General features: G+C 38.0%; 1 protein-coding gene across 1 annotated transcript in view; it reads left to right on the top strand.

Annotated features, from left to right (window-relative positions):
* The window catches only part of RNASEH2B (ribonuclease H2 subunit B), a 56848-nt gene extending 42666 nt beyond the window's left edge, over positions 1 to 14182 (top strand). Inside the window, exons 7-12 of the mRNA XM_034663791.1 lie at positions 510 to 574; positions 2300 to 2405; positions 5202 to 5283; positions 6906 to 6948; positions 11029 to 11109; positions 13758 to 14182. Of these exons, the coding sequence (XP_034519682.1) occupies positions 510 to 574; positions 2300 to 2405; positions 5202 to 5283; positions 6906 to 6948; positions 11029 to 11109; positions 13758 to 13871 (491 nt within the window). The 3' untranslated portion in view covers positions 13872 to 14182. The remainder of the gene's footprint in view (positions 1 to 509; positions 575 to 2299; positions 2406 to 5201; positions 5284 to 6905; positions 6949 to 11028; positions 11110 to 13757) is intronic.
* The last annotated feature ends 1930 nt before the right edge of the window (positions 14183 to 16112 follow it).

Raw genomic sequence — 16112 nt, 5'->3', positions numbered from 1 at the left:
GTTAATTAGCTGAGTTTTAAAAATTACAGATTTTCTACAGATTTATTTGTATACTTTTTTCCAGTTTTATTAAGTAATTGATACACATCATTGTATAAGTATAAAGTGTAAGGCATGATGGTTTGACTCACAGGTACTATGAAATGATCACCACAATAAGTTTAGTTAACATCTGTCATCTCATACAGATATAACAAAAGGAAAAGAAAAATATTTCTCCTTGGAATGAAAACTGTTAGTATAATTTAATGACTTGCTTAAATTCCCATTCATTTAATGGTTGAATGAAATCTGAGGCACCCAAGTTCTGTTTTGGAATTTTTTTTAACCTCTCAAGTATGTTCTCAGGCTCGTAAATTGAGTTTTTCAAGACTATAAACTGTTATGAAACATTTTTAAATTGTTGTTGATATTTTATATATATATATATATATATCTTGTATATGATATAACTTTACGAATTTATTTTTTCTTTAATACACTCTTCTGTTTTTTTCTCTTTAATCCAGAAATAGACAAAAAGAAATATTACAAGTACAGCAAGGAGAAGACAATAAAGTGGCTGGAGAAAAAGGTATAGTATATCTCCGATACCTTATGGCACAAAAAGTTTAGTGCTCCTTTTTAAAAAACTGTTTAGAGAAGGTGCTAAGTCTGAATCCAAAGGCCATTTTATATATCTCGCTAAAGGAGAAAAACTGTATAAAGATATCCAAATATGAAAAGAAATCTTTTACTTTTCATCCTTCCTAACTCACGTATCTCTGGAGTTAGCTTGATGTTTTCCTTTGACCTGCATCCCCATTGCCCATGACCCTCACACTTGACAAAGAAGTTCTCACTACTTGGTGATGTAGATTTGTGTCCTCCACGCCAGGTAGTATCAGGCGGGAGGCACATTTGCTGCTGTCAGTCCTGCTGTTGTCTCAGAGGGTGACTTTGCTCACACAGCAGGGCAGGGGAGCTGAGGCAGACAGGATTCAGGCTTCGAGGAAGTGTGTCTCACTCTCAGCTTCTGGTTGCTCAAGGGATCTTCATGATCCTGAAATCCTAGAACTAATATAAAGTCTAGGGCTGTATTTTTCATACAGATTTAGTGGGTCACAACCAGTCTTTCTCATGGAATGGAATGGAATGGAATGGAATGGAATGGAATGGAATGGAATGGAATGGAATGGAATTGGATGGGATTGGGATGGGATGGGATGGGATGGGATGGGATGGGATTGGGATGGGATGGGATGGGATGGGATGGGATGGGATGGGATGGGATGGGATGGGATGAGATGGGACGGGATGGGATAGGATGTATTAAAACATAGCACAGAGTAAGGACAAGTATTAAGTATGGTTCTTTGAAACATATATTTATATATGTGTCTAAGTATTGGGTTGCTGTGTATTTCTTACTGTGGGTATAGTAGAAACAAACAAAAAAACCACTTTGAAAGCTACTGGTCTAAGAAAATTGTGTACTTTCACACTGATTAAGAATCTCACCAGACCAGGTCTATTGATACCAAAGTTTTTCAAGTTCAGTGGTTACCAGTATAGTACTGATTCCTAAGATTCTCTTTTATCTTGTGTGTAAAAACATGCTTGTCATATCATGTTACAGGCCACACGGGGAACCTGGAAACATGGAAATGAACCTTGCAGAGTCAGGCCCCTAATATACAAAGTAGTGGAAGGATTTTAAAAGTGCCCCCGTGGTTCACCCTTCATTTGCATTAGTAGTAGTTGAAGAATCAGGGTAAGTGCTGAGAAGGATCTTGGCGTTTAGTTTTTGTCCTTAGCAAATGATAATGACACAAATAACAAAGTGATGTTTATATTTATTGATTGTGTCTCTTTTTTTAAATTCCTAGAAAGTGGGAAATTTATGATTTATTCTGTTTAGAAAAATGATTGCATATTAACTTTGTGCCAGGTTTTGTTCTAAGGGCTTTACATGAACTCATTTAATCCTCACAACTGTACTATGCATTAGGTACTACTCACGTCCCTGTTAGATAGAGGCACAGAGAGGTTAAGTAAGTAGTCCATGGTCACAGAGCATACAAGCAGCCCAACTCCAGAGCCAGTGCTCGCATATTGTGTAGGCCTTAAGAAGTCCATGTCATGACATCATCCCAAAATGCTGTGGCCATCACTCATCGTCTGATTCCTGGTGAAGTCTTTTCTAGATCCTCAGATACTTCTTCCTGCATCTGAAATGGATTGAGAACCATCTGGAAGGTGGTGGATTTCTAACATTAGTTAGAAATACCCTGATGTTCCCTTTCTGGTGACTTCACAGGTTCATCAGACTGTATCAGCCTTAAAAACCAATAACATAAATGTCAGTGCCCGGGTACAGGCAGCTACATTTTTCTCTGGTGACCCAGTTTCCAGTGACAAGGAAGGTAAGTAAATCCTTTTGTCAGAAATCATTTGTGCCTGGAGGAAGTTGCTGATGTATAAATGGCTGTCTTATGATTTTAAAATCTTTTTTTTAAAGATTTTATCTATTTATTTGAGAGAGAGGAGAGAGAGAGGGAGAGAGCGCATGAGTATGGGGTCAGAGAGAGAGAGAGGGACAAGCAGACTCCCTGCCGAGCGGGGAGCCCTCATGGGGCTCGATCCCAGGACTCTGAGGTCATGACCTGAGCTGCAGGCAGACGCTTAACCGACTGAGCCACCCAGGCACCCCCAATTTTATAATCTTAGTGTCTCAGAAGCTTCTCATTCTTGGCCATGTGTTGTCTTAGATCTTGTGGCATGTGTGCATTTTAATTCAGAACCCAGTAATATTTCTACCATAGATCATTTCTGTCGCTAATGGATACTTAAATCGTGCCTTTGGCAAATAATTATTTTGCGCTAATAGTAATAACCAACCTAACAGCTCTGGCTATCATTTACTGAGGGTGTGTTGTGTGCCAAGCCCTTTGCTTGAGTTGCCTGTGAACACACAGTCTCTCAGCTGACCCTCCCTACAAGTCTTATTTGACAGTGAGAGTCTGGAGGCTGCACCTGAAGTCCCACAGCTAGTGAAAGGTGGAGCTGAGCTGCTGATGGAGCTTGCCTGACTTGGAAGCCAACACTCTTACTTTTTTTGTCCTGTTTGTGTGGCCCAGGGTTTCCAATGGGCCGTACCTCCCTGCATCTTACTCTCAAGAAGTGTATGTTCTACTCTTGGTCTTAATATTTTGATTTTAGATGAAAATTGATTCCCTTGGCAATTTTTTTGTTTTAGTTTATTAAGGTAGATTCTTTTGCTTTTTCTGGTATAGTGTCCTCTTATTTTTGTATGTATAGTTGAATAAGAGCAGCTATCTAATGCAATTAACATTCTCAAATTGTAGGACAGACACTTTTTTGACTTTAAGCTCTAATTCAGTGTTCCCCTGTTGTGGGCATACAACTCCAGAGCATCTGAGTTTTGTCATTAAAACAAATAAGACTAGGACCAGGGGCCTGTTTGTGATTGCAGGTAATTCAGGCAGTCTTTGGTTTGCAGAACTCTACCTTAAAACACCTTGCACGTATAGATGGTAGAAGACTCCTGCCATTCTGGAAATGGTGGACAGCTTTGGCCATACTGAGTGTACCAATTATCACAGTTTTTGATTGGCTTTAACAAAAGAAAAGGAGTTGGGTCAAATGGATGGATGGACCATATATATATATTTTTTAAGAAGGTGAAGGGATGTTAGAGATTGTTTAGACAGATCTCATTTTAAAAGGAAGAACTCTCAGGACGCCTGGATGGCTCAGTCGTTAAGTGTCTGCCTTCGGCTCAGGTCGTGATCCCAGTGTTCTGGGATCGAGCCCCACATCGGGCTCCCTGCTTAGTGGGAAGCCTGCTTCTCCCTCTCCCACTCCCCTTGCTGGTGTTCCCTCTCTCACTGCCTCTCTCTCTGTCAAATAAATAAATAAAATCTTTAAAAAAATATAAAAATTAAAAATTAAAAAAAATTAAAAAATAAAAGTGAAGAACTGTGGTCTCAGAGAGTAGATGACTTATCCAAGGTCACCCCTCCTAGCTAGGAGGCCACGTCTTCTGCTCTGAATCCAGTGTTTGTACCAATATCTAAATATAAGGGTCTGGGCATGGCTATATTGCCTAGCCATAACGTAAGCTTTCCTTTTTTTTTTTAGATCTTTAGTTCAGTAAGCTACCGGAAGAGGCAAACAAATAATGTGTTGGCTTTCTTAGCTCCCTTTGTCTATTCATGACTTATTGGATAATTACTAACCTAGAACCAAGAGCACATTTTAAGAAGGGTCTGGTGGTAACTTTCAGTTCTATGTTGGTAGTGAAAGTCTGTCACTGAAGACTTTGAGATGATGTGCTCTGGGCAGCAGTCACTTTAATGCTTGGCCAATTATTATCTTAGTTTGAAGGCAGAAGAGAAAGAAAATAAGAAGCAAATGAATATCCCAGCAACAAACGTGGGATAGTGCTTTTAGTGGTTTATATCCCCATATGATTATCCCATATATTAAGTTTGATTATTCTCTAGTATTCTACATAAAACACTGAATTAAAAAACAGGGCTTTACAACAGGTTTTGACTTCTATAACTGCATCTCCTTGATACCACGGTTTCACCTTAGCACTGAGTGTCCAGGTGCTTTAGAATTAATGATTATACATTCTACCGAGCTTGGTTTTTTACGTTTTTTAAGGCATTTTTATTAGTTCGAGAGTATATATAATGTTCAGGACTCTTATACAGCAAGTACTTGACAGAGACATCACACATAGTACATCTCTTAAATGACCATATTCATTGCTATTCGTTAATTAGATTTATTCTATATTGAAACACACCTAGAAAAGATTAGTCTTTAAAAGGCATGAATATGTCATATTGTTATAGCTGATCGTGAGCTTTATTTGTATTCAAGGGCCTCAACTAAGAAAAAGACCCTGAATTTTTGGTTTAACTATCATTTGGTGCACATCTGCTGTATTCTGTCACCTCCTATCTTTGATATCATCCTCTATCATATCTCATCCATGAAACCGCTCACTGCTCTAACACATGGATATTAGCATTCACATTTTACAAATGAGGAAACAGAGGCTAAGAGCTTCAGGGAGTCTCTAAGACCAGACAGAGCCAGAATTTTAACTCTGGTCAATTTGACTATGAAACTACCATAACTGTTACTAATTTTTTTTCTTGCACTCTCCATTCTATTTCCTTCAGAGGATTATATTCGTTATGCCCATGGTCTGATATCTGATTACATCCCTAAAGAATTAAGTGATGACTTATCGAAATACTTAAAGTAAGTATCATTCATCTTTAGTCATAATTAGGAAGTACCTTGGTTCTTCTTGGTTTCCCAGCAATAGGTTCCTGAATGGCTTTATCACATCACTGTTTCTGATAAATTATTCTTGAGTTACCTACTAGACTCTGTGGTTTGAAGGTGACTTTTAATAGACACTGATTTGTTGGAACAAATTGATTTGGTGGATACTGATTGCAGAAACTGGTATTAGGACTGGAATTATGGGTTGGTATGATTTTAGAGGGTAAACGGTATACAATTTTATCCCCAGTTAGACTTCACTAATGTGGTTTTCTGTGATCATTTTAAGAGAAATAAAGATTAGAAGAAAACAAGAGATGGCATGTAGAATATTTTTTTAAGGATTTTTTTTTTTTTTTAATTTGAGAGAGAGAGAGCAAGAGCGGGGGCGGGGTTAGGGGAGGGTCAGAAGGAGAGGGAGAAGCAGACTCCCTGCTGAGCAAGGAGCCTGATGCAGGACTCTATCCCAGGACCCTGGGATCATGACCTGAGCCGAAGGCAGACGCTTAACCGCATGAGCCACCCAGACGCCCCTAGAATATTTTTGAAAGTTACATTTAAAGGTTTTGTAGCATTTTCACTGTCATTAGATGTTTGCCAAGTACCTATATTATGCCCAGCACTTGGAACTCAAAGGATGAAACACAGTCTGTGTCTGAGGGCAGAAAATGGGTTTAAGAATGATTTGATTTGTGTTATGTCCTTCATAAAGATATTTAATATAATATAAAGACCTTACCTTGGGCTGAAAAGAATGTCTTTCCTTTCTAGATTTTAGCAACTATTGTTAAAATTTTATGGGTTTGATAATAGCTTTTCCTGATTCTTATAATAGCTTTCTCCTCTGATACATGAAGATAAAGGGACTTCTTAATAGATACATAGTTGCTGTTTTTAGCAAATTGCATAGGTTCTACTTTTAAAAACAATTAGTGGAAACTGGTTTCTATAGTAGTTAAAGTGTTTTGAAAGCCTGCTTTAAATTGATAACACTGTCTTTCTGTTTAATATTTCCCTGAGTTTCTCAGTGCCTGTTTGTCTTATTCGAGACCTATGTCTTTGTACTCCCATTATTTTTTTAGATTCTTTTCTTTCCTCTGAAGTGATTAGCTTTTGGTTAAAGATTTGGGGAGAAAGATATGTCAATTAAACTTCTCTTTAATTGAAGAAAAGTCAAGTTTGCCTTTTTGTCAACAGTTAAAATAATTTTCATTTTTAAATATATGCTTGATTCCACTCTACGTTAACTAAATTGTATTTAAATAAAAAAAATATATGCTGGATTCGTCATTTATGAAGGAAAAAATACTACAATGCCAAAATGTAAATTTATAGAGGCTAAAGAAAAGCAGTTCCATCATAATAAATGAGTTCTAATTTTATTTTTTAGTTCAGACAATTCCAATGCAAGGAAAATAGAGATTTCTTCATTTAGAGAAATGTCATTCTTTGCACTGAAGTGATTGTCCAGAGGACACCTGGAGGTGAAGCTAGTCCATGAAAGTAGCACTTGCCGAGTCCTCAGTTGGCCCCCATCTCTCTGTTTGCTTGTCTATGAGAAACCATGACTATGATTCTTATTTTTTACTCCATAGGCTTCCAGAACCTTCAGTGTCATTGCCAAACCCTCCATCAAAGGTAAGGAGCTGTGACTAAGATATCTTTGAGGGACTTGGAAAAATAGTACATTTTTACCAATAGGTTTAGCGTGCTGTAGTCCATTTTAAAGCATACTAAATCCGCCTTGGGTGGAGTGATGTCGTGTGGGTTAAAGATTGTAATGAGCTCTCCATTGATATTTTTTATTTTTGTAGATTTTACCTGAATGATAAAAACAGTGCTGTGAAAACCAGATAAGAGTTGGTTGTAGCCAGAGACCTACCTAAAAGGCTCATAGATATATAATTAAAATTCAGCCTTCTTGAGTTAGCCAGGTCCTGCAATACTCGACGGAACTAAAACTCATTTTGCCAGATCTCATTGTTCCTGGCACGGAGGTGAACAGAGCATGACTTTTGCAACACAAAGAATCCTTTGAGCAAGGAGAGCCAAACTTTTTTTTCCCTGTGCTTGGAATGATCAGCGCAACTTGTGTATTGCACAAAACCCTTCCTCTTCCAGATGTTCTCACACTGCCACCCACAGCTCCTCTGCTCCGTGGGCTGCAGCTTGTTTTTGTCTCCCAGATACGGAGAGTAGAGAAGCCAGCCCTAAACCACACCTGATGGCAAACCGCGGCGTCCCTCAGTCCAGGCCTGATCTCAGACAAGCGAGCGCTGCTCAGAGACAGGGAAATAAACACATGCACCAGCTCGTCAGTGAGGTCATTCTCCTGCCAACAGAATAATAGATGCCTTGAGAATGGAAAGTGGATGTTAAAGAACTTTCCTCTGCCTTCAAGGTGGCCAGTGTGCTCGGGATTTTTTTTTTTCATATCATGCCCTGTTCAGAGGTGGCGGTGGCTCCGAAAGCACCCGTTACTTTGACTTACGCGAGGGACAGAAAATTCCAAGTGCATCCACGTTAGCTGCGGGCCATTTTCAGCAGGCTGTCAAAGAAGGGCCGTGCTTTTCCCTCGGGAGGAATCATGCTGGGCAGAGGTCAGTTGCTGTAAGACGTCAGGTCATTCTAGGTCAGACCCACACTTCTTCCAACCTAGTAGTTCAGCTCTGACAGTAGCTCTAGGGGCACAGGCACGAGTGCCTGCTGGAACTAAGAAGAGGGGCATATTTGTTTCTCTCTTACTTCTCTCCTTCCAAAAACGAAGCATCTTTCTTTCTCCCAAATATCTGTCTTCCTTAGTAACTTAGAGATCATTCGTGAATGGATTGAAGCTTGTTCTCGAAGGTTTGGGCCTTTGATACCATCCAGGGTAATACATTTCCTGTGTATACTTTTAACCCAGTTTTCTGTTTGCCTGTTTTAATTTCCAAACTTTAAATCATTTGTGATGTCATCGTGTATGATTTAGATCAGGGGTCAGCAGGCTTATCTTCTAAAGGCCAGATAGTGACTGAGGCCTCACAAGGCAGATGGTCTCTGTCACAGCTCCTCAGCTCTGCCGTGGTAGCACAGAGACGGCCACAGACGATTCATAAACGGATGCAGGCGGCTGTGTTCCAGCAAAACTTCATTTATAAAAGCAGGCGGCCGGCGGGGCTGGGCCCGCAGGCGGTTTGCCAAGCCCTGATTTAGATCTCACGATCCTGTTTCTCCTAAATCTCAGCCTCATCTCCTGGACTGTTTAGTTGCTGTTCGAGGTCTCCAGGTCTATTATGTCTTCTTGGGGCTCTAGTGTATGGGGTGCAAACTGCACAGGATGATGTACCGCGCTTTAAACAAGCTTAGGATAACATTTTCTGCTAGCCTCCTTGTCTGTGTCCAGGATTTGATTGATTTTTACAGTGATACGGTTGATGGTTTTCAGGAAATACGTTCCAGTGGCTGTTAGGTATCTTTGTATCTGTTTGTAATGATAGTGTAAAGCCTGTCATCCTTAATATGTTTTGCATTATTTTCTGACTATCACGTGTTTGCTGTGTGGAAGCTCGGCTTCCAACCCTCGCCCCCTTCCGTCGTTTGAATGTCCCGCTGTGAGCTGGCAGAGCAGAATGCAGTCAGTGGATTGGAGATACTCTTGAGTTCTTTCTTGCAGATCATCTGTAAGAATAAGACCCGTCCTGGCATTAATTCCTGTGGTACTCTGCTGTTTGCTCTTCTCTTTCCAGAACTGTACCCGTTCAGTCACAGCCTTGTTACTGTCTTTCTGAGCCCTTTTTCTGTTTCTTCCAAAACATTCCCCCAAATCTAGAGTGATTTGGTCTTTTTTTTTTTTTTTTTTTGAGCCCAACACAGAGCCCTGTGCAGGCCTTGAACATACAACTCTGAGATAAGAGACCTGAGCTGAAATCAAGAGTCGAAACTTAACCAACTGAGCCACCCAGGCACCCCTGTTTGGTCTTTTAAGTAACAACAGTTCAAATAACTGTAACATTCGTGGTTCTTTCAAACATATTCAGCATGTGCTGTGAATAACATTAGAAAAAGTTCAGTGCAGAGGCCCACCACAATCATTTTCTTTTTTATGAGCACTGATAACTGGTGTCTTGTTTGATAGGAGCCTTTAAAACACCTGAACAAGTCCATCAACTTATTAAACACTGTATATTTATAAAGAAGCACTTTCCATCTTAAGCTCTCTTCTTGAACATTTTTCATTTGACTTACCAGCGAAAAGTAAATCTGCCCAAGTGTTTATAATGACATCCATAGTAGAACATTTTGCCACAGAGGAGAGCAAACCACCGTACAACTTTAAGCTTTTTGCAATTTGAGACAATTATAGCCTTCATCGTTACTACCTGTGAGTTCCACTCTCCTGGTTGAAGATACTTTTCTAGTAAAGATATGCATCACCTAAACACCCTTTACTGATCTTAATTTTTAAGTAGAAACATATTCTTAAGAAAGTTGCTTATATACATACTTTGCTGGTAGTTCCTTTGTGATAAGCTAGTCTTGTTCTTCTGAAGATTCATTTGTTAGAGATTGCTGTGTGACCAAGAGAAGGGGTTGCCGCCCAACGTTAGGTATTTCCAGGGTGCCTCCCTGTCTTTTTACAGTGAAGGATTTCAAGACACGTTGTTTTATCCCCTTGGGTTTTATACATGTGCCGCGGCATCTTTTAACACTTAACTCTACAGCTCTTTGTTTAGCAAACACTGGGGTGTGGAGAGGGAAGCCGGGGACAAATCTGCATTTCCTAGGGAAGATTCACATTGGGTCTTTCAACACTGGTGTCTCCACAAAGAGCTTGAAGATCTGCAAAAATCCAAGTTGTGATCACGTGCAGTCAATTCTGTATGTTAAACATCAAGACTTACCTGCCCTGTTATGTGCCTTTTACATAGGAAATGTGTCACAGTTTCTTCCATAATGTGAACATTAAGGCCACAGTCTAGCTCTTGACAAGGTTCTCACGTTCATTGGTACAGAATGCTCATGTGAAAAGTGAAAACATGAAGTAAAGGTGGACTTAGTTGCACTGGACCTCATGGAAAGACCACTTGTACAGAAGTGGAGATCTCACACCATGTCCTCTGCTAAGAGGGCTTAAGTCATTTGTTTAATCTCCCTGTGCTTCCTTCTGCTTCTCGCTCCTTGCCTTGCAAGGTTGTCCTTGTGTGGACAAAATGAGATAGTTGAATTGAAAGGAGGTAAGAACATGAAGCTATACAAAAATGGTAATAACAGAATAATGTCATGCCTTATTCCTAAGTGGATATTACACCAGCCCAGAAGATGAATGAAGTGGGGGTTCTGGCTGGACACCTGGCCCACGTAAAGGAAATTCTTGTCTTTGACTTCTGTGTCTGCCTTCACCCCCCTAGACTGTCCTGCAAGTCAGCAGTCGCCTAGATGTCTCCTAGTCCTGGCACATACAAAATATGTGATCAGTACTGCTAGACTGCCCAACAGGCTGGGTCATGGACTCACCCTCTTATATCCCCCCCCGCCCCGGTCACCAAGGCTGCTTCTCAGAAGGGATATGTGGCTTCATTCCCCCAGATAACTGGCAAAATGCAAAATAAGCCCTTTGCAGGGTGTGCTGCTCCATTTGGCCTTGATGCGGGTCCAAATTGACCCCATTGTTTTTTAAGAACTGGATTGATGTGTTGAGGTGACATTTGACATCTCTTCACTGCTCTAACATTGCAGAAAGTAAAGTTGTCTGATGAGCCTGTAGAAGCAAAAGAAGATTACACTAAGTTTAACAGGAAAGATTTGACGACTGAAAAGGTATGTGTGTGTAGCCGTAGTGACATATTCCTGGATTCAGTAGGCAATCCTGCATGAGGACAACCGGGAACGATTTCATGCTTGATTGTGATTTTACAATTTTAACCGTGAAGGATTATTAACTTGCATTTCTGTGACTCAGTAATCAGTTCAGAATTGTGAATGACAATGAATATGTCAAGCCAGGAAGACTTTTTATGAATCAAGGCAAGGATATACTTAGCGAGAGCGAGCCAACACTTTGCTGTGTGTTCAGAGTAGGAGGATACAGAGGGAGGGAGCCTCCACAGGTCATTTTTTGTCAACTCTACTGCCTGGAAGCTTCCCAGAACTTACGATGATGACAATAATTATTAATAACCCTACCATTCAGCAATCACCCTGGCAAATATTTTCATAACCTTTCTTACAAAGTTTTATCTAATACATACATTATAAATACATACATAGCTTTTAAAATTGGCATTTTAATATAGTTATAGTTTTGGGTTCTATCCTCTTCATTCAGCACTATATTATGAAAATGTTCTCATGTCATTAGGCATTCTTTAACAAATTATTAATGGTTTCATGATATTCAATCATTTGTGTTATTTTATTTCACCATATGGAATATAATCTTCTTAGTCACTCCCCTATTTTTGGGCACAAAGGTTACTTCTGCTTTTTTCATTCTTTGTTTTAGTGAAGTGATAAACATTCTTATTTATAGTCAGTATCTTTGATCATTTCATTAGACACAATTTAGAACTAAGAGTAAGGGCTTAGAAAACATGAGCTCTTTGCATGATTATTGATAGAATATATGTGTGTGTGTGTGTGTGTGTGTGTGTGTGAGAGAGATTATGATTTTATCATATATATTTTATCATATATAATCTCATATATGGCAATAAATCATATATATTATATATATGGTTGATTGTATGTGTATGTGTATATACATATATATGTGTGTATATGCATATATATAAAATGCTTTCCAAAAATGTAGAAATTTGTATTCCCAACCATTATAGCTGCAAGATTGCTCATCTTGCTTTCTTGACAACTCTGAATGTTATTTTTATTCTTGAAAATTTTTGACTGTCTAATTAGGGTACATTTCTTTGATGAGAAAGGTTAGTTGTTTTTCCAAATGCTTATTACCCATTTGCATTTTTGGAAATTATCAGTTCATGTCCCTTGCCTGTTTTTTGTATTGGGATAGTAGTGTTTTTCTTGTTGATTTTTAAGAGCTTATTCTAGATTAGGAATTATTAACACTTCACAACACATAGGGAATAAATAATTTTCTAATTTGTGTTTAGCCTTTTCATTCGATTTTTTGAACAGTTTTAAGTGTTTCCGGGGATTAAATATAGAAATTGTTTTTCCTTGTGATTTTCTCATTATTTTTATGCTTAGAAAGACCTCGCCCATCCCATGATAGATTAACTTCCTCTTAGATTTTAAAACATTTATCCCACACACACACTTAGTGTTTAATGTTTTTTATTAATTTTATTCTTTGATCTATATGTAATTTATCTTGGGATGTGATATCAGGGGATAATCCAAGTTGATAGCTAGTTAGATAGCTAGTTATCTAGATGGCTTCCGTAAGCAGGAACTTTTTTGATTTTCTCTGAGAGATCGAATTCTGCCCCACCCTTGCAACTGCTGCTTTTGTTGTATCTACTTGGGCACAGCCCCAGGGAAAGGAGGGGTTAGAGCGGGATGTCAGTTAACTACAGAGGATAACTTGTCTCAAGAGACTGTCTATTTCACCATCCAGTCAAAAAATAAGCCTCCTAAAATGTAAGTGACAGAATGGGAGAAGCAAGATTTCAGGGATCATATACTGTGCCCTTAAGAGGTTCTTTGGCAGTGACTTTGTCCCACAGTTCTTAGGGAGACGGATGGTTTTGTGCCTTTGCCTTTGCTGAGTCCCATCATGTGTGCTTGTGCTGGAGAAGCTGAGACGCACCCAAGCAGGATCAGCCGCCGTTTACCTTCTGGTAGTGCTAGTTCCAGGACACGGCGCAAAACCACGCCAAAGCAAAACAAAACAAAAATACCAGTGACCAGCAAGAGAGAGGAATTTCAAAGGCAGAGTTACTTGAAATCAGCTTTTTGAAAAGTATTTCTTTGTTGGAGGAAAACTAAGGCAGTTATCCTGCTGGTCCGGGATGCTCTACAGTACAGGTTATTTTTTGAATATAATAGTGTTGTCCTTGGTTTCCCGTAGAGCCTATGAATAAAATGCAACGGTCCATTGTGGTGAATTATTCATCATGCAGTAATACCGGGCTGGAATTCCTCCTCTGACAATCGCTGCCTGTGTCAGTGCCTTTGTTGGTGTTATTGTGCTTAATACACCCTCCAGAATTATTCCCCTAAAATAAACCACTGGTTGTAACATTCCACTCCTTAGAAGGCGGCACTTTTGTCTCCTGCCTCTTCTACCAGATTTTGTGTCTTAGGTCTGAATTCTGAATGGAAATCAGAACTTCTAAAAAAAAATAATCACTCCCTTAGGAAGCATGTTAGCCGCAAATACTTACTTCTCTTCATGAACCTTGAGACATGGATGGTCTTGTTTGATTTGCATGTACGATTTATAAAGGTTACATTTGTAACAATTTTTCTCTTATTTTCCTTAACAGAAAAATAGCAAAATGACTGCGGCTCAGAAGGCTTTGGCTAAAGTTGACAAGAGTGGAATGAAAAGTATTGATTCCTTTTTTGGTACAAAAAATAAAAAAGTTGGAAAGATCTGAAACATTGAAAATGAAATCTAGCAAAAATATTTTCCTGTTACATGTTCCATTTTTGTCCTTCCTCACACCACTGTGCCTCCTGACGCTTAATTACCACCTTTTGAAAAAAAAAAATTAGGGCAATTTTCAGAGTCAAACATTTCTTGGTATTTGATTTTTGTGTTTCTGAACAAAATATGGGAAAGTCATTGTGTGACTCCATGGCCTGTGGCCTTCAGACTCTTGTTTGACATCATGAAAAGTAATCAAGTGAATAGAGTTAACCTCTAGCTAGCATCGCAGTTTCCTCAATAAACTGGCATGTGACAATATTTGAGCGTATGCCTGTTCTTTTATGCCAATTTGCCACCTGGTAGCGACAGCAATATGGTTTTCAGTGGGCTGACAGAAATCCGATAACAGCCATCAGAGAAACCACTACTTTTTAAAAGCCTTGAGTTTTTGTTAAATCTTGTGTTGAATATTTTCTGTTTTATGAATACGTGTTCGTTGTAGAAAATAGAGAAAGGTATAAAATTAAAATCATAATCTCCCAACTTGACATTACCCGGAGATCATATGGCATGGGTTCTTATAATAATAATTTTTTAAGGAATTATCATAGTAATTTTATCATCTTCTTTCTTGGCAACATCGTTTTGTGAGCATTTTTCCAGGCTACTCAAGTATTCTTCATAAATATGCTTTTTTTATGGTGGTCATTTTAAATTATTTGACTGTGTGATTATTTAATGACCATGACCCTATTTTGGACATTTAGATTACTTACAAATGTTCACTGTTTGAAGAATCAGATTACAAGTGAATGTTTGTTCACATCTTTTATTGCTCCCTTAGAACGGATTTTAGATGTGGGCTTCCCAGTTTATAACTGAATTTTCCAAATCCATATTTGTGGGAAGATCTTTCACAGAAAGTGTGCAGGAGCTTGCCCTGTGACACACGGTGGTTTTGGTTCTGTTCTTATTCACGGCCGCCTTTTTAGCTTTGGATGTTAGCTTTACAAATAAGTGGGGAAAAGGGCATTTTATTGTGGTTTTAATTCCCATTTCCCTGATTAGGAATATTACTGAACATTTTTTCACATTTGCTTAACCATTCATCATCTTATAGATAATTATCTGTGTATGTCCTCTGTTAAATTATGCAAGTGTCAGTATTTTTCTTATGGACTCTAAATATTCTATAACTTAAAGACATTAATTTTTGTCCACTGTGCTCATTGTAAATTTTTTCTTGGTCTGTAAATTGCCTTTAATTTTGTGTATAATTTTTTGTCATGCAGATATTTATGGTTTTATGTACACATATATATAGAGAGAGATATATATGTAAATGGCAACATACCACTCTATATAGAGACATATATATATATATATAAACTTTTATATATATATTTATATATAAACTTTTCCTTTACATTGATGTTATTATACTTAGAAAGATGCTTCCCTTTGCATGAAAGTTAACCAGTCACTTCTTTTCTTCTAATTTTTTAATAATTAATTTTTTGTTTTATATTTGATTAGTTAAATCATCTGCAGAATTTGTATTTAAGTATGCTGTGAGATAAAGCTCTAATTTGTTTTCTCACCTGTTGATTTTTCCATTAGATCCATACAATTATTTTGTCAGTCCTAAGAGTAAATTCCAATGGGATTTTTTATTGAGATTTTGTTAGACACATAAATTATTTGGGGGGAAAAACAGACATGTTTATAAAATTCCTTTTTGTTATTCAGGAATATAGTATTTCTCTATATTTGCTAAAATCCTAACCATCCCTTTCATTGACATTTGGTTCTTCATCTTCATATAGGTTCTAAATACTTCTTTTTAGGCACATCTCTAGGTATTTTCATTGCTATTAATGAAATCTCTTTTTTAGTTTGATCTTCTAACTGGCTATTTTGTGGTAAAATTTTACATTTTTACGTATTTATCTTTTAAATAATCAATTTACTAAACTATTACTTTTTTATTACATTCATATTGGTATTTTGATGCATAAAGTATGTAATCTTCAAAAAAATGTGTTCAATTCTAATAGTTATACCTCTTTTATATCTTTTATATCCTTTTACATGGGTGACAATACCTGGAACAGTGTTGAAGAGTATTAATAGTAGTCAATCGGTCTGATCTGTGATTTGATTCATGTACGTTACCATTAGTTCTGACACTAGCTGTTATTAATATGATAAAAAATATCTATTTTTTATATTTCCTTTCATACTTAGT

This window comes from Ailuropoda melanoleuca, chromosome 7 (genome assembly GCF_002007445.2).
Source record: "Ailuropoda melanoleuca isolate Jingjing chromosome 7, ASM200744v2, whole genome shotgun sequence".
Taxonomy (NCBI): Eukaryota; Metazoa; Chordata; class Mammalia; order Carnivora; family Ursidae; genus Ailuropoda; species Ailuropoda melanoleuca.
Note: the sequence above shows the minus strand (reverse complement) of the source record. Positions and strands in the feature narration are given on the sequence as shown.